Source organism: Podarcis raffonei, chromosome 6, assembly GCF_027172205.1.
Source record: "Podarcis raffonei isolate rPodRaf1 chromosome 6, rPodRaf1.pri, whole genome shotgun sequence".
Taxonomy (NCBI): Eukaryota; Metazoa; Chordata; class Lepidosauria; order Squamata; family Lacertidae; genus Podarcis; species Podarcis raffonei.
In genome coordinates, this window is record NC_070607.1 from 60,874,101 (window position 1) to 60,899,309 (window position 25,209).

Consider the following 25,209-nt stretch of genomic DNA (forward strand, 5'->3'; position numbering starts at 1 on the left):
TTTTATTTTGTAGGTCACATGATATCCACACAGTTATTTCCATCAACTTGTAATCGCTTTATGCAGAGACGTAGACAAAAGTAAATTCATTCTTGTTGGTAAACAAAAGGCAGTACTCCTTGCTTACAGAAGCTCCATTGCTGACACTTGTCCAAGTTTCCCACATGGACAGGGGTGCCTGTGGAATGTCGATTCAAGGGCAGATTCTACAAGGAATGTTAGAAGTGACCATTTTTCTATACTGTACTTAGGCTGTCTCTCTCTCTTATATCTGTTGTGTTTATATAATCCTAATTCTCTTTATCTGTTTTACTTCTAATATCCTGTAGTTGTTAACAGTCCGTGTATTACTTCTGCTTCTATAGCTTCCAGAACTAATTTTCTTTCCTAAGAAGTAACAGTATGGCCGCTTCTTCAATGTAAAAGTTACTTACATTGCTTTCAAAATGTCAATAGTATGCAGTGGAATGCTGATGTATTTGTGTGTTGCTTTTTCCTTCCTGACAGGAAGACTAAACAGAATGATATAATGATTCAAACATATCAAAATCAATCAAAAATATTTGTAACTTTTTTTTTACAGAAAAGCTGACCCTTCTTCTTGCAATGCTGAGTCTTACCGTGCAGTTGCCACTCACACAGAAATAGGAATGGAACCCAAAGCCTCCTGATTGCAGTAGAGCTGTGCTCCAGTAAGCTTCCAGCTGATAATTAATTCCCAGCAGTTCTTATTTTGAGAACTGAAAATGAGAATTGAATGAAGAGCTGCATGGAAAAAGCCAAAGCAATTTTCATTAAAAACTGGGCATCCAGGTTATTCAGCTACTTGAAGCATGAAGCAGTATTGGGCCCCAAGAAAACTCTGATCATTTGCACTTATTGTTTTTGCATAGAACTTGGTTGCAACTTCCTTTGCAGGATGTGTTTTAAAGTGCCTCAATCAAATACAGAACCAAGAAGAACTTATTACAGTTTGTTTCCTAGAATCTTGTTCATCGCTTGAAGGAGAGGGACAAGTAAAGCTGTTAATATTTACCAAACATTTGACTTCCACAAGCCTTTCTCATGAAGAATTGTAAAAGTTGTCTTGATTTCCTTACATGATCTTAAAAAGTGTGAACAAAAGTAACATGTGCCTAATTGAAAATACTCGTTTTCTTTTTGATATATTTTCATAGGCAAACAAAAACTCTGTGTACTTAACCAAAAAATCAAGGGTCACGTTTACAACAGCTTAATTTCAGTGGAAACAGGTCAAATGATTCTCCTGTTAAGATCAATGTGAGTGAAAAGTGCAGTGTTTCCGATGGTTTGAACTATAGCTTGTTACAGTCATGAAGGTAACTTGTTTGTTATATGCTGTTTTAAAATTTTATGTTGAATTGTGCACTTCTTTTGTTTAAATTGATTAACTATGTAGTATGTATACAGAGAGAAAAGTTGTTTCTCTTAGAATGTGTGCAAATAAACTAAAATATTGAATAAAAGGCACTATCATTGGTAGCTTTCTACTCCCAAGAGATAAGAGGAAACTGGTGATGCAGTGCAGCTTGTGTTGATACGGCTAATAGCACATAGCTGTTTCGAATCTGTTTCTCACCATGCAGAGATCACAATGGAGTGGAAATAGATGTTTGTGGCAAAAACTTCCTGGTAACTTCCTTTACAGCACCCAGACAAGCATTCTGTGCACACATTTTAACTTTGCGCAAAGTATCATGAGATGGTGCCTTGGCTATAAGTATGTGTTCTTAGCATCTCACAGTGGGCCACGTGCTGTTCAGTGTTGCTCCTTTAATTTTGAGTGTTGAATGTGATGGACATGTGTTAACTGGCTGAGATAAAAGTACATACCTTTGTTTAAAGGTCATTTGGTTATGGTAGCTACAATGAGCAATACTAAACATGGCCTTTCCTTGTAATAGTGAGACTTGCATTGTTTGTAACTAATTTCTCCATATTCCTTGCTGTGGAAAAAGGCATCTGTATAGCGGCTTTGTTAATATGTGCATTAATTGAAATGTAATTGGCAGCTGACTGTAGAAATTTACTTTAAGTTGGCGGGTTTTTTATGTAAAAACCGTTAGAACTCAAAGTAGCTAAAGCTTTCCAGATAATTTTGGATCACAACTCCCATCAGCCTCGCAAACATGAATGTTTAACTTTGAGCTTGCCTGTGGCCACCCAGTCCTTCATGCATAGTAAGTCCATGTGCCTCTGAGCCTCTAGTTAGCTCTGCTACTACAATAAAAGCAGGAATAATAGTTCTGTTATCCCCTGCAATCACTGAAGTGTTGCGTACCATACTGGGTCCTGTCTTCTGCAGTGGGTGATTAGCAGGGGATGCAATTATATGTGTGTTCTACAGTTGCATATGCATTGGTACTGCAAATCCCTTTCTGTATTATGTATTTCATACACTGAGAACACTTCAGTGCAGGAAATGCTGTAAAAGGTTGTAGAAGGGAACTGCTTGCACACATATCCGAGTGTGTGAACATATGCTGGGAAGCCACAACTGACTAAAGCTTTCCAAACTGGAATGTGGACACAGGAATGGGATAAAGGAAAGGAAAACTCATGTCTGAATCCACTATTAATTTTCCTTTAATTATTTAATTGTAAATGGCATGTACCATTAATTAAGAACAGTTTCTGTCTACTGGTGTCCTTCTGTTTTGAGTAAGCTCAGTGCCTTACTTGCCAAGCAAATCCCATGAGTAGAATTTGCAGTGCAAAGCAAACAACTGAATTCAGACCGTAGATTTATGGTAAGCAGTAAAATGCAGTGCTTACTAATCAGCTTGGAAAGTAGGCAAAAACCCCAGCCCCTGGAATCACATCGCTGTTGGTAAGAGGTGCATTTTAAGGTGCCAAATAGTAAAACTTCATCCTAGCATAACTCATCCTAATCTTCCAATTTCAGTATTTCCTAGGACAATAGGGGTGCTAATTCTAAAAGCCAGTGACTATGCCAACCTTTTTGCTGCCCAAAGGCAGCAGCTCAGCCTTAATGTAATACAGGTTTTTGTATCTTCTTGGAAGAAATGGAGGCTGAGCTGAGGACAGTTTTCAGCAGTGGCACTATAGTAACTGGAAGATAGGTTTGGAGGTAGGATGGCCAGAACCAGTGCATAATTTCTCAAAAGAGAATCTCGTCAACTTAACCCTTTCTATTTGCTATGTTCAAACTGAAACCAGACTCTGGGCTAATGTCTGCCTGGAGCTTACACAATGCTTTTAAGTGCTGAGAAAGACTGGGAAGCCTTTTATATAGTTCTCTGTCAAGCTTCCTTTGGGTTTTTTTCTGTGAAAGCCCCATTTATTTGCCTGCTGCTGCTGCTTCCTCTTCTGCATTTATTTATATATCCCTTTTAGGTTCAGCAACTTCTCATTCATTGCTGTGACCTGAGTGAGAGCTATGATGCTTGCATGCATGCTTCCCTTATTATGGGGCTTGATGGAACTTCTGGCCATTACTTTGGAAGATCAAGGTGAGAAGTTGGAAATAGCGACTCTTTATGTCTAGCTTCTGTACTTCTCCTTTCCCATCCTTTTTTGCGGGGAGAGGCTCCCTTCCCCATGGAATGTGGCAATACATTTTTGTTCTGCTTCTGTTGGGAGAAAGGAGCTTAAGGAAGGGTCATCGGCAGTTAAAAGGGATTTCAAGAGGGTAGCTAATGGGGAGGGGAGGGATGGCTCCTAATCCTTGCTTTATATTGTTTGTTGTTGGTTGGCATCCATCTGTCTCAGAAGACAATGGAGAAGTGAAGTCAAACCATTGGAAGGCTACAGTGCCTGTTGTAGCTGTAGAGGCCAATACAGGAGAGACATGTTCTGTTGCAGCTGGGGCAGATGAAGGTGTCCAGTTGTTGTGCTGCTGCAGCTACACCATGGCATTTCTTCTCTCTGCACTCCTCCCAGCAGTCATTCTTCCACTGGTCACTGCTATGGATGCACAACCTGACTGTGTGTTTCCAGCACTCTGGTTGTCTGCAAGGGATTCCCATGAGGGGCTGATGTTGCCTGCCTTCATGTCATATTTGTAACACAGAGCTGGTCTGCCAACAGGCCTGGTACCTGAAGTCAGCTCCCTGTAGAGCATGTCCTTCAGGTTTCCTGCCATCTTCCATTCCTTGTTCTAAGCCAGCATAGATGTCGCTGAGAGAGCAGTGTGAACATACTGTGTCTGTGGGCTTGGAAAAGCACATCTTGAGACTCTTGTGCAATGTGATGCTTATGCCTAGTGCAAAAGTTCAGTCTGTTTGGGGGGTAGACTCAGATTTATTGGGTCTACTAATTAGCATGTCCAGCATCTCCTCTTGGCCTCATTCAAATGAAAACTTTTGATTCACTTTATGCTTCTTCCAGCCTTTCTAGTCCATTGTGACTGCAAAGTAAAACCTGGGAAACTCAACCCCAGATTGGTATAATTCTGCTTGTAGGAGCATAGGAAGATGCTTTATACTATATAGTCAGACCAATGGACCCTCTTGCTCACTATTGTTTGCACTGACTGGTAGTGGCTATGCAGATATTAGGCAGGAGTGTGTCTGACCTAACTTTTCCAGGGGCCTGAGAATGGCAATGGTACAGTATGTTTAAACTATGAGAACTGTGGGGACATGGATTACTATATATCAGTGCTGTTTTTCTAGAAAAAGAGGTGCCAGAACTCACACTTGATTTTTTCTAATGGCAATGTCACCCACTTGAGAGGTAAAGTGACGAAACTGAGTTCTGGCTGGAAAAAAAACCCCTGCTTTATATCCTTTTAAAAGTGTATTTTAAGTGCCTTAAGACCTCAGGTTAGAACAAGGTATAAATCTTTCTAGGTAGACCCAAGCCCACAGTGTTAGAAGGAAAAATGAGAGACACACAAGGGAAACACAGCAAGTGAAAGCAATTTTTAGAAATGAAATCACTACATATTTAAAGTTTACTTTCATGTAAACAGCTGCAATAATATGAATAGGATGCTAAAACCAGTTGGCTCATGGTTGAAGGAAAGGGTTTTGTTTATATAAAAGGGAGTTAGATTAGTCAAATTAGATTGGTCAAATTTAAGCGCAAGAGCTGACATTCAATGGCTTTTAAAAATAGTGAGAGAGTCTAATGTTTGGATGATCCCCCTCACATGTTCACCAAGTACATGTACAAGGACTTGACATCTTTCCGCAGGGCCTGCAAGACAGAGTTGTTCCACCAGGCCTTTGGTCAGGGCGCAGCCTGACTCCCTCCTCTGGCAACCTGCACAGAGTTTTGCTTAATGGTTGCCATTAACTTGATTTTAATTCATTTTTATAATGAAATATTTTTAGAATGTTGGTTTATTTGATTGTTTGATTATTTGATTGTTGTTAGCCGCCCTGAGCCCGGCTTCGGCTGGGGAGGGCGGGATATAAATAAAATTTATTATTATTATTATTATTACATGAGGAGAGTGGGATGATGCCTGCTACTGACACATCCCAAATCTAATGCTGTCAGTGGTCAGAACCTTCTGGTTGTATGTGCATGGTACTGTGTGTCTGTCCATAGGGTTCTTCTGCACAATCAAGAGACCTGGGACAGTCAAGGTTTCTGGTTACACTGAAGAGACATACATGCTTACATTTAGCATTAATGCCAAACACACAGCCACCACAGCATGTAGCCTATAGTAACAGTGGTATTTTAGGGTGTGGCCAGGTTGGTACAATTATGCTTCTTCTATTCTTCTTTTTACAATTGTGCTTCTTCAGTGAATGAATGAAGAGAGTCAGTTGAATACTCCTATAAATCCATTACATAAAATAGCAAGAGGAAGTTTCTGAAAGAAGAAACTGCAAAATATTAAACTTCCTCAGTGGCTTCTTGTAAATAAACAATTTTTAAAAGTCCCATTTGATTACTAACTTTTGTATTAGAAAGTGGGCGGAGCGGGAGAGCTGTCTAATAAAACAATGCACCTAATATATGGCAATCTTATTTAGGATGTTCCTCATTCATCAATGGATTATGTATAAATATTTCACTATGTGTCCTAGACACTATTATTAGCAGTGCATAAGTAGATTTCTTGATTGTGCTATCCGATGTAAAATTGCAATATATATGCTGTCTGGTGTAAAATCTCAATATTTATTTATCTGTTAAGTTTGTTTATCTCCCTCCCTCCAAAAGATGCAAGGACAACTAACAAACAACATATCCAACAATAACAAAAAGATTTCTAAAGACAGTTTTAAAATCTACAATGCCTAAATGTTTTTGTCAGCTTCCAAAGGCCTGAACAATAAAATGTATTTAAATTCTTCCTGAACATGACCAGGGAAGGGAACTATCTGATCTTTCCTGGGAGGCAATTCTTCTTGTTATACCAAAAAAATGGGGTGTTTTGCAGCTCAACTCCAATCAAGAGACCCAGTATCCTTTAAGTCTATCAACAACAACAACGACACTGCAGAAATTGCCCAACCCCTTAGCCAAAGACCACCCAAAATCATCATGCAAGCTTTACAGAAAGAGGTCTACAATAGAAATTTGAGAGTATGACTATTGGTCAAGGTACCTGACAATACCTAATTGTCTCTCCTGGCCCCAATAGGAATTTTCACCTATTTGTAGGTATATGCTCTTTTGACAGGTCTGTTCTGTTTTTAACAGATACTTGCCAGACTGGTTTTGCAGAGCAGTGGTCCAACCATGCAAATATGTTTATCTATTTACAGCAGTGGTTTTCAACCAGTGTGCCGTGGCACCCTTGGGTGCCTTGAATGATGTTCAGGGGTGCTGTGGACAACACTGGCCTCTGTCCCTCTATCCTTCCCTCCCTCCTCTGAATGGTGCCTCTGGGGCTGGGCAGGGGGTGCTTCCCAGGCCCCTGTGGGGCAATGTGAGGAGGCACCTCTCTTTGGGGCAGGGTGGGCAACTCAGAAGTGGCAGCAGTAGCTGCCCAGAGGACTCTTGGGGAGAGGAGAGGAGGCTGAGGGAATGCTCCACAAGGGTGCATGTTCAAAAAGCAGTATGGGGCTGCCAGCTATGCAGGCAAGGGGTGACAAAACTTGGCTCCTGAGCACCACAGGGGTGCCACAGAAAGAACATAGTTGGTCAAGGGAGCCATGGACCCAAAAAGGTTGAAAACCTCTGATTTATAGGATTTGAAGGACTTGCAAGTGAAAATAACTCAGCCAGTCTATTCGGAAAGGTGTTTCCAACAGGCTTCCTTCTGCAGCAAAAAATAATAATATTTGGGAAGGATTGGTTTTCTGTGGAGCGTGTACCTGCTCTGTGTATGCACCTTAAAATTTGTATAACAGTCTGTTGAACAGTTTGTTGTAGCTGGGTGTTTTTTTACAAAAATCTACAATTAGGAGAAATAATTATTGATCTTTCTATTAGCAGTCTTTTTGATCAACATTTTGCCTCTTTGCTGTCATCCCAACTTTCCACAATGCTTTAGATTCATATGCAAGTTTACTTTACTCAAAAGCAAGCTCCACAGTATTCAATGAAACTTAATCCCAGGTAAGTGTGTGTAGTATGATAGCCACTGGCCACTAACACCGAAGATGCAAGCAAGTGATAAGTCCGTTAATATAAATAATAATTAGTACAATTTTTGGTACTGTACGGATTAGTAAGAACTCTCTTCACCATTTGGTGAAATGAAATTACTGGGTTCCAATGCAGTGATTGTCAAAAACTACATTTACCTGGCAGCGCATCCACAGGGGAGTTGAAATTTCCAGAAACGTGGTTTTTGACAAACCCTAATTGCCAATTGCAACTTCTAGAAACCTATTGTGTGGATCAGTTTGATCGTTTGGAAAGTCCCCATGCTAGGTCCATGGGGCATTTTGCTCTCACACTGAACTGTTGCCACATGTTCTTTGAAACCTCCATATGGATCCAAAACTTTTGAAGCATGAAACAAAGGTAATCATTTCTGATGTGATTATGAAAAGCCCGGAGGCAGAAAGTTCATTTGAGGGGCCTTTCTTGATGTAGCATTTGTCCCCATTCCCTTAGCCAACCATGCATATTTTAAAAATGTATTAACATTATCCTTATCTCTCTCTCTCTCTCTCTCTCTCTCTCTCTCTCTCTCTCTCTCTCTCTCTGTGTGTGTGTGTGTGTGTGAGAGAGAGAGAGAGAGAGAGAGAGAGAGAGAGAATGAATGACACCAGAAGCAGTGTATGAAGATTTCATTTCTAAAATTCATACGCACGTACACACACACAGAGAGAGAATTCACTTCAATTATTGCTCCCATGTCCCATCTTAAGTAGAACATCCAATTAACTTCCTCAGATCATCTCCAAATAAAATTATAGTGCACACACATGTACATATTTATCCCAATATGTCCCAGGCCCTGACTCTACTTCTTTCTTCTGCTCTACTTCTGCTCTACTTCTTTCTTCCTCTCCCAGCCACAGGCCTGAATCCTCTATTGTCCTTTCCCCCAGCCACATTATGTACCTTTCTTCCTTGGTGATGGTGTAGACATTGCTGCTAATTTATTGTCTCCTAGTCTCTCTAAGTCCACATGCCTGCATGCTAGCAGCAATCAGTTTATAACTTCTCTACAGGCTTTTTCCAGCTAGAACTATCCCCAGAGAGAAGAGGAGGAAGAGTCCTAATTGGTCTCTCTTTGATCTTTACTGGCAGCATCCAATTAGAGTTATTCTCTATCTCCTCTCCTCTGAGTTTGCTGGAAATGAGCTGCTTACAGGTAAAACAGGCCTGAAAAATAGCCTGGTGGCCCAACCTGCCCAGAAGAGACTAGAATATGCAGTGCAAAGTGTTGACTTTTCAGGGTGTAAGGCCTTTGTCTTTGCTTAGCTGTAATTTGCTGGGTTGTTGTCTTTCCCATCATGTTAGGTAGGCCCACAGGTGTCCTGTTGATAACATCAATGCTCTCCCTCACAGTTCCTCACCAGTGGCCTCTGGTGGTGGGAGGGGGGAGTCCAGCCCAAATGGTGAGAGAGGCAGTGAGTGGAGATGGCAGTTCCCTTGCTGTCTGTCGTTTCTAAAAGTTGTCAGCACCACAGCAATACCAATGCTGACATGGTCCCATCATGTGTGAGGCTTGGGGCAATTGCCGCCTGAAAAAGGCCCATGGCAAGCAATTATTCCAGAACAGCTAGAAGATAAATACAGAAAGCCTAATGCATTAACATTCTAATACATTTAACTTGTGGCATATCCCACAAGGAATCAGGCTCCCACCAGTTCTGTACAGCTACTGCACCCAGTGGTTACTTTTGATGGTCATTTCCATGTTAGAGGTGGAGGAAATGATATGGTGGTTCAAAACACAAAATTGCCCTGGGCAGAGCTTCACATTTCCTTGATTTTTCCCCTCTTCTCTTTTTATCATTAGGTGGCTGTGGCCCTCCACCTAGGTTAAACTTTGCTGAGCTAACCGACGAGTATAAGCAAAAGAATTTATTTCCTGTTGGCTCGATTGTGAAATATATGTGCCGTCCAGGCTATACCGGACTGAGGTACTCTATTAAGTGCCTTCAAAGCCAGGAGTGGTCCAAAGTTCTGGAGCGCTGTAAACGTGAGTGTCATAACATTCTTTGAAATACTTGTGAGAATATGCTGCCTACCAATCTGAATCATTTCAATGGTTTGAATACAAGAGATGTATTGAGGTGTGCAGTTCTGCCCTTGAGAATTTATTAATTTAAAACGAAAAGCAGATGGAAACTTTAGATCAGCATTGTACTTTAAGGCACACTTTGTCTCTTTCTTCCTGCTAGGACAATCTTGTGGAAATCCAGGGGAACCAGATAATGGGAAGTTGATTGTGCCCCAAGATACTTTATTCGGTTCCACTGTAAATTACACCTGCAATGAAGGGTAAGCATCAGAAAAGCCAAGAAGGGAGAATTCCTCTGCTCACTCTGGCCTGACTTCCCACTAGGGCTGCTCTATCTCCCCTAGTTGCATAAGCAGAAAGAATCTGGTAAAGCTTTTCCTCTCACTTTTCTCTCCCATCAGGAAAATCTCATTTGACTTATTTCTGTTGGTTCACTATGCAGTTTTTAAAGGCACCAAACACATAGAAAAGGAGAGAGCTTGTAACCCTAGAGACTAACGATTTTCTACACTTAACCCTAGGCCTGTTTGTTCAGAAAGGAATGAAGTACTTTGCATTCATGTCCTCCTTAGGCATATGGTTGGCCACTGTAATAGGTGAATGATGGCTCTTTGGTTTGGTCCAGCAGAGCTCTTATGTACTGGGTGTGGTGATATTTTTGTTTTTAAGAATCTGAGCACACAGGAACATTCCTACTGTGAAGCATTTCAGTTTGCCAGGCAGATCAATCCCCCCCATGCTCTCCCCCCACTGTTCTGGGGGCAATTTCAGGAGACACACAGGAAGGGAGAGAAAGACGCATTGTACAAGCAGAAGTCTTTGCACATGCTTCCATGTGCAAAAAATTACTTACTAATTTTTCATACCGCTCTTCATCAAAAGATGTCAGAATAAAATACAAGATAAATTAATTAAGCCAAAACAATAGCCCTCCTTATCAGCCAAAGGCCTTGTTGAAGAGGAACGTTTTCGCCTGACACCTAAAAATATATAATGAAGGTGCCAGGCGAATCTCCCTGGGGAGAGCATTCCACAAACGGGGAGCGACTACAGAAAAGGCCCATTCTCGTGTAGCCATCCTCTGGACTTCATGTGAAGGAGGTACACAAAGGAGGGCCTCAGATGATGAATGCAATGTCCAGGACCACCACAAAGCAGTGCCACCTATCCCCAACTCAGACAGCTACTCCAGAAGGATGCTATGGTCAATGGTATCAAAAGCTGCTGAGAGGTTGAGGAGAATTAACAAGGAAACATTTCCCCTGTCTCTCTCCCAACAGAGGTCATCATGCAGGGCAACCAAAAGAGTTTCTGTGCCAAAACTAGGCCGAAACCCCAACTGAAATGGATCTAGAAAATCAGTTTCCTCCAAAGGCACCTGGGTCTGGTCCACAACCACCAGAACCTTGACAAGAACCTTGCTCATGAAGGGGAGCAAGGCAGCTGGCCAGTAGTCAAAGATTTCTGAGTCCAGGGAGGGTTTCTTAAGGAGTGGTTTTACCACTGCCTCCTCCAGGCAGGAACCACCCCCTCTTGTTATGAGGCATTGATCACCTCCCTGGCCCAGCCCCACTAGCTTTCATCAGTGTTGGCATGTAACCATTTTCAGTCATTCCTTTCAGAGGACAATGTATCATATTTCTTAAAATACAAATAAAATAAATTAGGCATGTTGCGTTATAAATCCATATTACCCCAGGAAGTGTACTGGATTGCTTGCTCAATGGATATTAGTTAACTGGGACACTCGACACCAAGAACAATTGAAAGAGGGGTGAACATATTAATTAAATGAATATTGTAAGATATGTTGAGATAGCTGCACAATCCTGGCTGACAAGAAATGTGCTTCCCTGTCTTTCAAAAAGCATTTCATTTGTTTGTGGAAAGTCAGTAAGAAGAACGTTCACATTATAAGCACATCAGTTCTATGCATCTCACGAGGCAGAACAAGACAACCCACAGCTACTTCTTTCTTGATACAGGCACAGGTTAATTGGTAGAACTTCCAGCAGAAAGTGTGTCATACTTGGCCGAAAAGTAGGGTGGACTAATGATATTCCTCTTTGTCAGCGTAAGTAAAACATATTTTTTACTGCTATGTTTGTAAATAGTATTCTTATATGGCACCAGGAACACCTCAAAATCAATTTAGTATGGATGGTAAAGGGTTAATACATTTGCATGCTCTCGTCTAGCAGTATTAGAGGTAAATCAGTGTCAAAATGTTGTTCTTGTTACGGTGGACGATCGGGTTGCAAACGTGATCCATGCGGAATGCACATTCGCAACCCGTGTCTGCGCATGCGCAGGTTGTGATTCGGCGCTTCTGCGCATGCACAAAGCGCGATTTAGCGCTTCTGTGCATGCGCGACTGCCAAAACCCGGAAGTAACCCGTTCCGGTACTTCCAGGATTCGGCGGTCCGCAACCCAAAAAAATGCAACCTGAAGCTGCTGTAACCCAAGGTATGACTGTACTTTAATTTCTTACCCATACTGCACCTTAAGGTTCCAAGGCAGGTTACAGCAACTGAAAATACAACATTGGTGGCGCTGTGGTCTAAACCACTGAACCTAGGGTTTGCCGATTGGAAAGTTGGTGGTTCAAATCCCTGCGACGGGGTGCGCTCCCATTGCTCAGTCCCAGCTCCTGCCCACCTAGCAGTTCGAAAGCACATCAAAGTGCAAGTAGATAAATAGGTATCGCTCCGGCAGGAAGATAAACAGTATTTCTGTGCACTGCTCTGGTTCGCCAAAAGCAGCTTAGTCATGCTGGCCACATGACCCGGAAGCTGTACGCCGGCTCCCTTGGCCAATAAAGCGAGATGAGCGCTGCAACCCCAGAGTCGTCCGCGACTGGACCTAACTGTCAGGGGTTCCTTTACCTTTACCTAAAACAAATTATGGCATTGAAGCTTTGTTTCACGAAGCGTAGTATAACTCACTCTTTGGGATAACCTCTGAGACTCTGCTGAAATAAGCAAATAAACATAGGAATAGACAATGGTTCGATAGTGGTCACATTCAGTATAAGAAAAAGTGAAGCAGACTCCTGTATCTTTAAGCTATTTTGCGAACCTACTGATGTGAGGGAGGGCCTTACCTGTAACCAGGGCTGCCAACTTGAATAAAATCGGAGGGGCGGAGGGGCAAGTAAGCCCCACCCTGCATAACTGTTCACATGGTGCGGCACACACGCACCATTTGAATGGCAATTCTCATCAACTTCGGGGGACGAGCAGCCCCCTCAGATATTTTATGGGGGTGGGCAAAGGGTCCTCAGCCCTGAGTTTGCTCCTGTGCCTGTAACAATTGTTACTTGCCTGTTAGCTTGAATGGCACAATGCAATTTTGCCCATCTCTTGTCACATGGATGCTGTCCAGATAAATGTTTCTTTGTTATAAAATAAATAACTAAAAAAAATGGGTCCTGATTCACTACCACTAACTTCTATAGAAGAGGTTCCCTGAAGTGAATTAGACTGACATGAATACAGTTATGCAAATATAATACAGTTAAATTTCTGTAGATGTACTTTTTAAATTTTCATTATAGGGGAAAGGTTAAAATACTGTGAATGAAAGAACTTTGCATGGATGTGTCAGGAAAAAGTAGGCTTCCTTACTTACATGAAATTAATATAATTTTCAAACATAAAAGATGAAATTAATGATTGCCAGATGTAACTGGCAGGTATGATGTACTATTTCTGCAGCATCACACAAGCCTTCTATGCCTGCTTAGCGTCTAGTATCCAGAAAATAATTCCCTATGTGCCACTCTCTGTTTTTATTATTATTCTTACACTTACAAAACCGTCGGTCAGTCTTACAAAAGAAATTCAATATAACAATTCACAAATACAAAAATAAGTGTTCAAAAATACAATTCCTGTAGGGCATTAAAAAACTTTCAGATTTCTAATTTACAAAGATAATAACTGAACACCACTGCATTTCCTCAAATTAAATGAAAGCACTAGTGTTTCCTTAGGTAGGGAGATGTTTAGATGCAAAATGAACTAAGACACAATAAATATTAAAAAAACCACTAAAATATTTGTCTTTGGCATGTATCTTCTGCTTATGTTTCTAGGTATTCCATGCTTTCCACCACCAGATGTTCCCCATGGCAAGCACAGTGGCAGGTCCATGAATGACTTCTCCTATGGGACAGCTGTAACATACACCTGTGACAAAGGCCACCCCCTTGTGGGAAATGCCACTATTTACTGTACTACTAAGGATGGATTAAATGGAATTTGGAGTGGCCGTGCATATTGTGGAGGTGTGGTTTTCCAGTGTTACTCTTTGTTCTTCTATTGTTTATATGGAAAGGTCCAATTTGTGTTAATTCCTAAACATGATGATTTGGTAATGTGGCAAGCATTTTCTTCTGATAGCTCTAACAGAATAACTATTAGGTATCAATACTTCTAAATTTTCAAAACCAACCCACCTGTCCATGATGCAGCAGATAAAGGCACAGATGCACTGAGTGAGGGTCTATTCTTTTACTTTGTCCTTTGTAGCTGTATGTTTATTAAACACATCTTCTTTTCAGTGGCTCACTGTCCAGCTCCTCAAATTGAAAATGGAAGAATAGTAACTGGTTATTCCGCCACCTACACATATAACCAAAGGGTGACATTAGACTGCAATGCTGGCCACAAAATAGCTGGCTCGAGAGAGATCCATTGCCAAGTGGATGGCACATGGGACCCTCCAGTACCTCACTGTGAACAGGGCAAGTATCACTTTGAAGCTCTTTCGTATGAGACTCCTCACCTGCAAACAGACTTCCCTTTCAGGCTGCTGCTGACTGTGTTTCTAATATGAGGGCTTTAACCTGAGCCACAATAGAAGGCAATGCCTTTTTGAACTATAATAAGCAGAAATTTCCCATGACTCTTTCTGATTTCTTTTCCTCCTAAAGTTTATGTTCCTAGTAATCAAAGAAGCAACATACAAATCACTAGAAGCAACCCACAAATCACTTGCTGTAAAATGTTTGATTGTTTCCACTAATAATTGTTTGAGAAAACCATCTAGCGCTTTAATGTAATGTTCCATAAATTCATTTTTCAATCATTAATATGTAGGAAACATAGTTAATATCTTGCAGTGGAATCTTACATATGCTTACTCAGAAGTAAGGGCCATTGAGTTCTGTTAAATTTACTACTACGTAAGTGTGATAAGATTGCAGCCTTCATGTTGAATAGATTGTTCTGTTGGCACCCATCTGTCTTGGGAGACAACGGAACAGTGTGTCCACGAGTAAAGTCAAACATTTGGAGAGTTACAGCACCTGCTGTGGCTGTAGAGACCAATATGGGAGATACATGTTTTGCTGCAGCTGGGGCAGATCATAGAATTCTAGAGTTGGAAGGGAACCTGAGGATCATCTAGTTCAACCCACTGCAATGCAGGAATATGCAGCTGTCCCATATGGAGACTGAACCTCCAACCTTGGCGTTATCGGTACCATGCTCTAACCATCTGAGCTATCCAGGCCCACATTAAATAACTGGCAGCAGTGGGATAAAGGTGTCCAGTTGTGCTGCTGCAGGTGCAGCATGGCAGTTCTGCTCTCTGCACTCCTCCCAGTGGTCATTTTTCCTCTGGAAACTACTATGGATACATGACCTGACTGCCTGTCTCCAGGCACTGTGGTTGGATGCAAGGAATTCCTACACAGCGAGGTTGATATTGCCAGCCTTCATGTCACGGTTGCAGACAGCTTTGTAACACAGAGCTGGTCTGTCAACAGGCCTGGTGCTTGAAGCTAGCTCCCCGTAGAGCACGTTCTTGGGGATCTTGCCATCTTCCATTCTGTGGACATGTACAAACCAATACACTTCCTAATTATCAGGAAAGTGTTAAGAGGTTGTCTATGATCCTAGAAAGTTAAAATGTTGGATTTTACATCAAGGTTTTATATTTTCTGCAATACACCCTTCTCTCAGGTCTCACATATTGTTGTTGTTGTTTAGTCGTTTAGTCGTGTCCGACGCTTCGTGACCCCATGGACCAGAGCACGCCAGGCACTCCTGTCTTCCACTGCCTCCCACAGTTTGGTCAGACTCATGTGTGTACCATCTCGTCCTCTGTCGTCCCCTTTTTCTTGTGCCCTCAATCTTTCCCAACATCAGGGTCTTTTCCAGGGAGTCTTCTCTTCTCATGAGGTGGCCAAAGTAATGGAGCCTCAGCTTCACGATCTGTCCTTCCAGTGAGCACTCAGAGCTGATTTCATTAAGAATGGATACGTTTGATCTTCTTGCAGTCCATGGGACTCTCAAGAGTCTCCTCCAGCACCATAATTCAAAAGCATCAATTCTTCAGCGATCAGCCTTCTTTATGGTCCAGCTCTCACTTCCATACATCACTACTGGGAAAACCATCGTCTCACATATTATAGAATTTAATAATGGCTTTATCCTTTTTCCTTCGCAGTCACTGGTTGTGAAAATCCAGAAATCCAGAATGGAAGAATAACAAGATCTAGAGGGCAAGTTAAACCCAAAGAGACAATTACATTTGAATGTGACCCTGGCTATATCCTGAAAGGCAACCATACAATTCAGTGCCAGTTTGACAGCACATGGGATTCTCCTGTGCCCATTTGTGTTAGGGGTAGGTACCAGTATATGTTTCATTTGCTTCTAATAGTCAGGAATGCTTTCCTTTTGTTTGGATCTCCTTTGACAGTTTCAGATATGAACCAAAAAAAATGAAAGTTGTATCTGAGCTTGTGCACATTAAACACTCTCTACAAATCAATACCATACAGGGGTATGTAAGTACTATAATCATTCCACTGAATAAAGATAGCCAAATTGGTGCCCTTCATGTGTTGCTGGATTACAGTTCTCATCAGCCCCAGTCAGCATGGCCAATAGTAAAAGATTATGGGAGTTATAGTCCACAACAACTGAAGTGCACCAAGTTGGCTACGCCTGCAATAGAGTGTGATTGAGGAAATAAGCCTTTGGGGGTTTCTTGATTGGGCTGAAACCTGAAATAGGAATCATAACAAATAATGACAGACCATTGCAATTGCATGACCAAAAAGAAGTGCAAGAGATATGTATCATGTTTCATTTGAATTAGCATATGCTTTGTAAAAAGCATAAATATAATAATGATACCAGAGCCAATAAAAGTTAATGGGGGGCTCCTTTCATGTTAAGTTAGGCCAACCTTTACTCATGCCATGATCTACGGCAATAAACCAAAGAAAATGTTCAGATTGACACACACTTATTAACAGTATTTATTATTTGTTTCCTTCATAAAATTTATACACTGCTTGATTGTAAAAAGCAATAATTTCAAAGTAGTTTACAAAAATAAAACCAAGGAAATTTTACAACTTTAAAACAAACAAAAGTTACTATTGTAAAACAGATTAAAATTATTTCAACTTTCCAATCATCAGGGTAGGCTTGCCCAAAACAAGAATGCTTTTAGCAGATGCCAAAAAGAATAAAGTGAAGGCACCTGCTTGATATCAATAGGCAGGGAGTTCCCAAGTGTAGGTGCTGCCGCACTAAATGACTGAGTTCTTACAAATGTGGAATTTACAGTCAAGGATGTTTGTAATGTGTTTTTCCATTGTAACCACCTTTTTTCCCCTTTCAGTGATTCAATGCCAGCCACCCCCACATGTTCAAAATGGGATGTACAACCAGGAAGCAGCAGTGTTTACTAATGGAATGTCTGTGAAATACACATGTGAGCCTGGCTATGGTCTAATTGGAGAGGGGACTATTTACTGCACAGCATCTGGTACATGGTCTTCCCCTGCCCCTCGATGTGAAGGTACATCTTTTGACCATAAGATCGTCCATATTGGCTCTAGCAGGGCAAGCTACAAAGCAATGTTTACACCATTTCTTCCATTCAGCCTTGAAAATTTGGTTCCAGGCAAATAATTAAAGTAGTGCTGCTTCCTATAATGAAAGCACACACTTAGAGAACTGTCACACAGAATTCAGTTCTGTGCAAGTTAATGGAACTTCTGAAGGGTTCCTTAGAAGAAACAAAGAGTGATACTGCAAGGTAAAGGTAAAGGGACCCCTGACCATTAGGTCCAGTCGTGACCGACTGGGGTTGCGGCACTCATCTCGCTTTATTGGCCGAGGGAGCCGGCGTACAGCTTCCGGGTCATGTGGCCCCCATGACTAAGCCGCTTCTGGTGAACCAGAGCAGCCCACGGAAACGCCGTTTACCTTCCCCCCAGAGCGGTACCTATTTATCTACTTGCACTTTGACGTGCTTTCGATCTGCTAGGTGGGCAAGAGCAGGGACCGAGCAACGGGAGCTCACCCCGTCACAGGGATTCGAACCGCCGACCTTCTGATTGGCAAGCCCTAGGCTCTGTGGTTTAATACTGCAAAGTACTGTAGTTCTATTAGTGCAAGGACTTTTGGTTGTGCGGTAGAACTGCCCCTTCTCCCCCTCCCCCTGTGCATACCCTAAACCTGTTCTAGGGTTCCCTCATCCCTTCCATAGCAGATTTGGAGAAGGCACAGGGAAAAGAGAGGAGTGGGAAGTTTCGTTGCACAAGCAGAATGCAATTACTTTGCTGGCTGCTGCCCAAAGTCAAACTGGCAACTGTTGAAGGAAGGCCCTTCTTATAATAGTGAAGGCACTACCACCTTCCAAGAAACAGAAGAAATAAAACAGTTTGAATGTTCTTTAATCTGCTTGAGTAAGGAACTGGACATCACATCTTGTTCCCACTGATGAAATTGCTTCTGTCATTTTTGTCTTGTGCATATTACTTCCTGCTTGATGCAATTATCCTATTTTATGTTTCACATACATATAAACGCATAAAATAAATAATTTTTAACTTTTTATATGGTTTTATGTATGTATAATTGTTGTAAACTGCATTGATATTTTTTCCTGAATAGCAATATATGCATATTTTTAAATAAAATTCAAATGAATAAGTAAATACAGTACAGGTGAGAAAAGAGTGGTGAGGACCACTGCTATATTATAGCTGGAGGAACTGGAGATTAGTTTAAAGTTAGAAGCACAATATTACACTTTGTAGACCTTCACAATAACTACTGGCTTCCTCCCCACTTCCTCCCTCCATCTCATCAGGAGGTAGCTGTGCACCCCCACCCAGTTTACAATTTGCTGAACTTCTCACTGAGTATAAAGAAAATAATTCCTTTCCCGTTGGCTCAGTTGTGAAATACATGTGCCGTCCAGGCTATGCTAAGCATCCCGGATTGAAGGCCTCTCTTATGTGCATTAGAAATCAGGAATGGTCAGGAGTTCAGGAGTTCTGCAAAAGTGAGTCTCTTACCATCCTTGTATTGATTGTTATATTAATATAAGTGGTTTGATTAAGTTGCGCCATTCTTCCTTTGTGCTTGAATTAAATTTGTTTTAAAACAAATTACAGAGAGAAATTCTGTATGGTTTGCTTTTTTTCTGACAGGAAAATCATGTGGATATCCAGGAGAACCAGATAATGGGAGGCTGATTGTAACAAAAGATCTTTTATTTGGTTCTACTATAAATTACACCTGCGAGGAAGGGTAAGCATTAGGAAATCAATAAGGTTACTTTTTCTGGTAGGGCTCCTCTTCCTTTAACGATTTAAGAACAAGTCATTGGTGTTAACTTTCCCCCCTCACCTAACCTCCTATGCAGGAAAAGGTTCATAAATCAATTTCTTATTGTAATGCAGCTTTTGAAGAAACAGGACCCCTGCGACAACAGATTTAGCCAGTCCCAGGCACTAACTTGTCTTGCAGCCTAATACTAATCATCTGAGGGGAGTGCCAGTAGGATTGGAGACAGAACCACAGATAGAGGGAGATATCAGCATGCTTGTGGGAATTGCAGGGTTTGCAGAAGAGAGAATTCTGGTCTGAATAGAATATATTTTGCTGTGATAATCGCTCAGTATACAGCTTTGGTATTGGTTGTGAATGGGTACACATGTTAGGAAGTCATTCTTCAAAGAAACAAAAAAAGGTTATTGTAGCGTTAAAGAAGTTTTCTTTAATAGTTAGGAGTGACATTCTAGGCTGATTGGTTACAGCTGGGGATGAAAATAAAAAGAGGAAGTTGCAGGTTGCAACATCCTGCACGAGGAAAGAGTACCCACAGGCTGTGAGTTTATACCATGGTGGAAAGATGTATGTAGTTTGAACTAAAATGCTTGTGAACCAGCCAAGAAATAAAAGTAACTCTTGACTGAGTATTTTGCACAAGTCTCATAGTCTCTTGTCATCTGCCGCGAGGAAGAAACTCTGCTACAAGCTGTTTAAAGCGATTTTATTGAGGAGCCACTACACTAGCAGCAAGCGCAGTAGAAGTGTGTGGGCTGTGACCTCTAATAACACAGTGCATACATTTCGTAATATGCATTTAATTCTGTGCATCCTGGGATAAAGAATTTGACAATCCATAATTGCTTCTATCTCAATTCAGGTACAGGCTAGTTGGTCTATCTTCCAGACAGTGTGTGATATCTGGCCTAAAAGCAGTATGGACTGGTGAAACTGCTATTTGTCAGCGTAAGTAGAACACATGTTAACATACAGTGGTACCTCGGGTTACAAACGCTTCAGGTTACAGACTCCACTAACCCAGAAATAGTACCTCGGGTTAAGAACTTTGCTTCAGGATGAGAACAGAAATCATGCGGTGGCGGCAGGAGGCCCCATTAGCTAAAGTGGTACCTCAGGTTAAGAACAGTTTCAGTTTAAGAATGGACCTCCAGAACGAATTAAGTTCTTAACCGGAGGTACCACTGCATATCATTTTTCCAGAGGGCAACTGAGAAGTTCCACCAGGATTTAATAACTTTTACTTCACCTGAGCCTAAATCAGTCAATGCAAGTTCACTTTCTGGACACTGCTGTGCAATTACATAATGGACATAATGGAAAGCTATTGGCCACTGCACATACTCATATGCTTCCAGCTTCTACCCATATCACTCCACAACTTAAACAGTGGCATCAGACATGTATCAGAGTATAAAACCTACCCAATGAAATGGGGGAGAAAACAGATTGACAAGGTAAGGCTGACACTGAGGGAAAATCTACTATAGGATAGGCCCAGAAGAGAACATTACTTGTCACATGCAACATCCAGCTAAAGACACTGAAATGTATAATCAATTACCTACAACCCGTCCTGAACAATAACACTTCCCTCTTGTAGGCTTACATATCTCACAGCCTTGGGCTCACATCTGCTTACAGACAGCCCCCGACTAAATGACAGGCCACATAACAAAGACACTGACACAGGGACCAGATCTTATGACAGATCCATTTGTCAACTGCGTGCCACTGTCCTTGCTTGCAGTACCTAATATGGCTATTTGCAATATCACAGATTCATTCACCTGCTGTACTCTGCTGCCAGCGCCATGGCGATGCCCGCGAAGCAGTGGCACCAACGTCTGGTGAGATCTTGTGAGATCTTGCCAAAGTCTCATTGGATCTTAGGATCTCGTGAGATTTTGGCAAGATCTTGCCCCAGACGAGTGCCACTGCCAGTGCTGCTGGGGTGGGTGGAAGAAGTGAGACGGGTGCAGCATTAGATACAAATCCGTTTGTCCTCATTAGTGGGCCAGGCCTACATTTAAATCTCCACTCCCTCCCTCCTGATTGGATGACACACCACCCAGCTCTGAATGGCTTCTGGGTCCCCAGGAGGCTGATTCAAGGCCCGTCCACCACAAGGGTTGACTATTAGCTATGTAAAAATAGCATCATTGACACAAAAATATTGACAATTAGTGAATAACTAGTAGGTGTGGTTCACTTCTACAGCTCTTCCAGTCTTTTGTGCCTTGGGCAGCATCCGATATTTGTAATATTGCAAATAGCCTTTGGATATTTGAGTCAATGCCAGTCAGCCCAACTCTTGAGAACCACTGCAGCAACCCTTCAAAAACCATACGGTTGTTGGAAAATTAAAGAGATTCTTGTAATCAAATAATATAATTAATATATTCTATATTATTTCAATCAAATAATGTGAAAATAATTTTGTTTGCCCCTATTTTTATAGGATTTTGAGCAGCCTACATATCTTTGTGCTTTTACTATTTCACCAGATTTCAGATAAATTAAATTTTATTTTTTACAAGTAACACTTAATTTAAAAGGACATAACTATTCGCACTCATATTATAGTGTGCTTTTGACTTTTGTGCTAGTTGGCACTGAAAGACCAGTTGTCCCCAATCAATGAAATCATATGGTTCAAGAGGCCTGAATTCAGAATAATCTAGTTAAGGTAGCATATTCACATTTTTCTATATCTAACCTAATCAGTGTCAGTCACATAGCAAAATTACATAGCACAGGAAGTCTGGCAAGGGATATTTATCATGTTGAAAGTATAAATGAAGGGGTTGGGGGATTCTAAGATATATGGTTGCCACCTAGTGGCCAAAAGGCAAAAGTATTTCTTGAGAAAAAGTTGGAACTGAACAGGTTCAAGGCTTGCGCTCTTGGGAGTGGTTCCAAGATGGATGCCAGACTAACAGAAACTGGTGTAACCTACATACATTATCAGTATCACAATCACATGGCAAAGTTATAAAACACAGGAATCCTGTGCCAAGAGTATCAGAATATAGTATCAGGTTATCAATGAAATCATGAGAATAATGGAATACCATTATGGAATATCTTACACCTTACACTAGGTAAGGTAAGGTAAAGTTAAATGACCCCTGGGCAGTTAAGTCCAGTCAAAGACGACTGTGGGGTGTGGCAGCCATTTCATTTTTCAGGCTGAGGGAGCCAGCATTTGTCCACAGACAGCTTTCCAGGTCATGTGGCCAGCATGACTAAACCACTTCTGACACAACAGGACACTGACAAGTGCCAGAGCACATGGAAACGCCATTTACCTTCCCGCCGGAGCAGTACCTATTTATCTACTTGCACTTTTTGGCATGCTTTCTAACTGCTAGGTTGGCAGAAGCTGGGACAGAGCAACGGGAACTCACCTCATTGGGGGGATTTGAACCTTCCAATCGGCTGCCAACCTTCCAATCGGCAAGCCCAAGAGGCTCAGTGGTTTTAGACCACAGCACCACCCACGTCCCTAGTCTTACACTATTAAAACAATGTTTGTAATATTGCTGCTTTCTTTGCCCTTAGCACAGAATTGTAGTTAACAATCTCATTGTTGACTGACGTTCCTTCCAATTTTCCAGCTGAGGAGCATTAATCCTCTCTCTTCTGATGTGTATCTGCAGCAACAACAAAAATACTTTATTGTATGCTCCTCGGTTGTATTTCTCCTAAGCTGATAATTCTTTCAGCCTAAAGAAAGTGGTCCTGTTATTGTTATTATCTAATTTATGTGTCTTACAGAATAGTTCATCTCTCTATTTTGGTATTTATAAGTAGCCATTGTAGTTCTTGTGTTTCATGTAATCTCCATGGCAGATTATGGAACTCTGGATGCCTTGTCTTATTTTCTTCCTTTTAACTATTGGCTGTATTCAAGGGATAATCATGTTTTAGCAGTCATTAATATTACATACACAGCGTTTCCGTGTGCTGCACTGGTGCTGGCTCACCAGAGCAGCTTTGTCACACTGGCCACGTGACCCAGAAGTGTCTCTGGACAGCGCTGGCCTCTTAAGTAAGATGGGCGCACAACCCTAGAGTCGGACACGACTGGCCCATACGGGCAGGGGTACCTTTACCTTTTTAATATTACATACGCTGTTAACTTCATCTGTTGGCTGCAGTAGTAGCCATCAGAAATAGAAAACAGAATACATCATTTATGCTATATGTTTGTCTTCTACCTTTCTCTAGCTATTTCGTGTTCTCCACCACCAGATGTTCCCCATGGCAAGCACAGTGGCATGGATATAGATGACTACTTCTATGGGACAGCTGTATCATACACCTGTGAAAAAAGCCACCCCCTTGTCGGAAATGCCACTATTTACTGTACTACCAAGGATGGAGTAAATGGTGTTTGGAGTGGCCGTGCATATTGTGGAGGTGTGTTTTTAAATATCCTCCATCCCATTTTGTTAATTGCAGGAAGTTGTGTTAATCAATAAGCATGAACATTTGGCAAAATCACAGCAGTCATTACTCTATTACTTCCCAACAAGAAGAATCATTAGCTATATGTATTCCTTAAAAAATGCAAAGGCAAGGGTGGGGGATTCATATTGGGGCAAACCAAAATGTCCCCAAGTATTGTACAAGCTGCAATGCCTACCTGCAACTATAATTAGGACTGCTGGGATGAAAAGACATACAATGGTTGATTCCAACATAACAACCCCATTTCTGAAAATACAAAATCCAGTTGTTAATCAGATCTGCATTCCTCCTTAGGTGAAACATGCAGTTCTTTGGTAGGGTGAATAGGGAAGTGAAGAAGAAACTCCTGCTTAATGTCTGGAAAGAGAAGGCAGGAATCCTAACTCCATCACTGTCTCCATTGACACCACTCACCTTCCACCCACTATTTCTCCTACTTTTCTCTTGCTTTTTCTAATGGAAAAGTCTTTTATCAGATCCTCAAAACTAATTTTCCATAACACACATGCTTCTATACTTTGTAGAGATAAGGCATCCAGCCCGCCTTGTTGCATAGCTGTTCTGTTAGGATTTTTAATATACTTCAACTGAGAAAATAAACACTCAACTGAGCAGTCTGTGACGATTTGTGACCATTAATATTAAAATATACGAAAGCAGATGTCTGCATTTGGAAAGGCAGACTCAACATTGTCTTCTACAATTGTTTTATAAAGTTCAGCATGACTGAATCTTGTTTTTACATTTTTGGTTGCACTGAAATTACGATGCACATATGAGTGAAAGTGCTGAAGCTCAGCTGAGAAATTAATAAATTGATGAGTTCATAGTGATGCACATATAATTTCATCGTAAGTTGACACATCAATTGTCTCCCAAATCTATGAGGTTATTATTTTGCCACCAGCAACCCCCCCCCCCCGCCAAGAAAAGCTGTGGAGATAACAACAATTCTCACCAAGGTCTTTAAAAATCTCCAAATTTGAAGGAACATCTTCAAATTACATGAGCCTCAGTGAACCGAGTGGCAGTTTACCAGTTACCAGATTCTAATTTTGTGGTTTTCCCAAGAACAATGCTTGTGTGGGCAGGGTGGTCCCTCCCACTACCTGGCCTGATCGCCTTGGCAACGCCTCCCCAGGCAGGGTTGGGCAAGTGGCTGAAGTAGGCAGAGACCTCCAGGTATCCCACCTGGGGAAGGCGAAGCCAAGCCTGTGCTAATGGTGCCGCATAGGGTCCAGGGGGCTGCACACGACCATGCAAAGGGCGCCCCCATTTAATGTGGGGAGCAGTCATTACTCTCTATTGTTACTAATTCATTGTTACTAATTTATTATCATTATTTGTGTGTGTCCCTGTGTATTTTTCACTTATTGTGGAAAACTTTTTTGTGGAACCTGGTTCAGCTGTGCCATATGGTCCATGTTAAATCTGGCAATGGAATTTTTTTGTGGCGCCCCCCTTCCCTTGATGCCCTAAGTACGTGCTTATTTTGCTTAAACTGTAATCCAGCCCTGAGCGTGGGGAGAGAC

General features: G+C 41.5%; 2 protein-coding genes across 10 annotated transcripts in view; both read left to right on the forward strand.

Annotated features, from left to right (window-relative positions):
- LOC128416142 (complement decay-accelerating factor-like) overlaps window positions 1–1,491 on the forward strand; it is a 56,326-nt gene extending 54,835 nt beyond the window's left edge. For all 9 annotated transcript variants that reach the window (XM_053393398.1, XM_053393395.1, XM_053393400.1 and 6 more), the window contains one exon: window positions 584–1,491. In XM_053393398.1, coding sequence (XP_053249373.1) covers window positions 584–648 — 65 coding nt within the window. In that variant the 3' untranslated portion in view covers window positions 649–1,491. The remainder of the gene's footprint in view (window positions 1–583) is intronic.
- Window positions 1,492–2,384: 893 nt separating this feature from the next.
- The window catches only part of CR1 (complement C3b/C4b receptor 1 (Knops blood group)), a 43,066-nt gene continuing 20,241 nt past the window's right edge, over window positions 2,385–25,209 (forward strand). Inside the window, exons 1-13 of the mRNA XM_053390996.1 lie at window positions 2,385–3,494; window positions 9,371–9,553; window positions 9,756–9,855; window positions 11,581–11,669; window positions 13,693–13,884; window positions 14,161–14,420; window positions 14,533–14,605; window positions 16,053–16,232; window positions 17,241–17,420; window positions 18,720–18,914; window positions 19,063–19,162; window positions 20,064–20,149; window positions 23,435–23,626. Of these exons, the coding sequence (XP_053246971.1) occupies window positions 3,422–3,494; window positions 9,371–9,553; window positions 9,756–9,855; window positions 11,581–11,669; window positions 13,693–13,884; window positions 14,161–14,420; window positions 14,533–14,605; window positions 16,053–16,232; window positions 17,241–17,420; window positions 18,720–18,914; window positions 19,063–19,162; window positions 20,064–20,149; window positions 23,435–23,626 (1,903 nt within the window). The 5' untranslated portion in view covers window positions 2,385–3,421. The remainder of the gene's footprint in view (window positions 3,495–9,370; window positions 9,554–9,755; window positions 9,856–11,580; window positions 11,670–13,692; window positions 13,885–14,160; window positions 14,421–14,532; window positions 14,606–16,052; window positions 16,233–17,240; window positions 17,421–18,719; window positions 18,915–19,062; window positions 19,163–20,063; window positions 20,150–23,434; window positions 23,627–25,209) is intronic.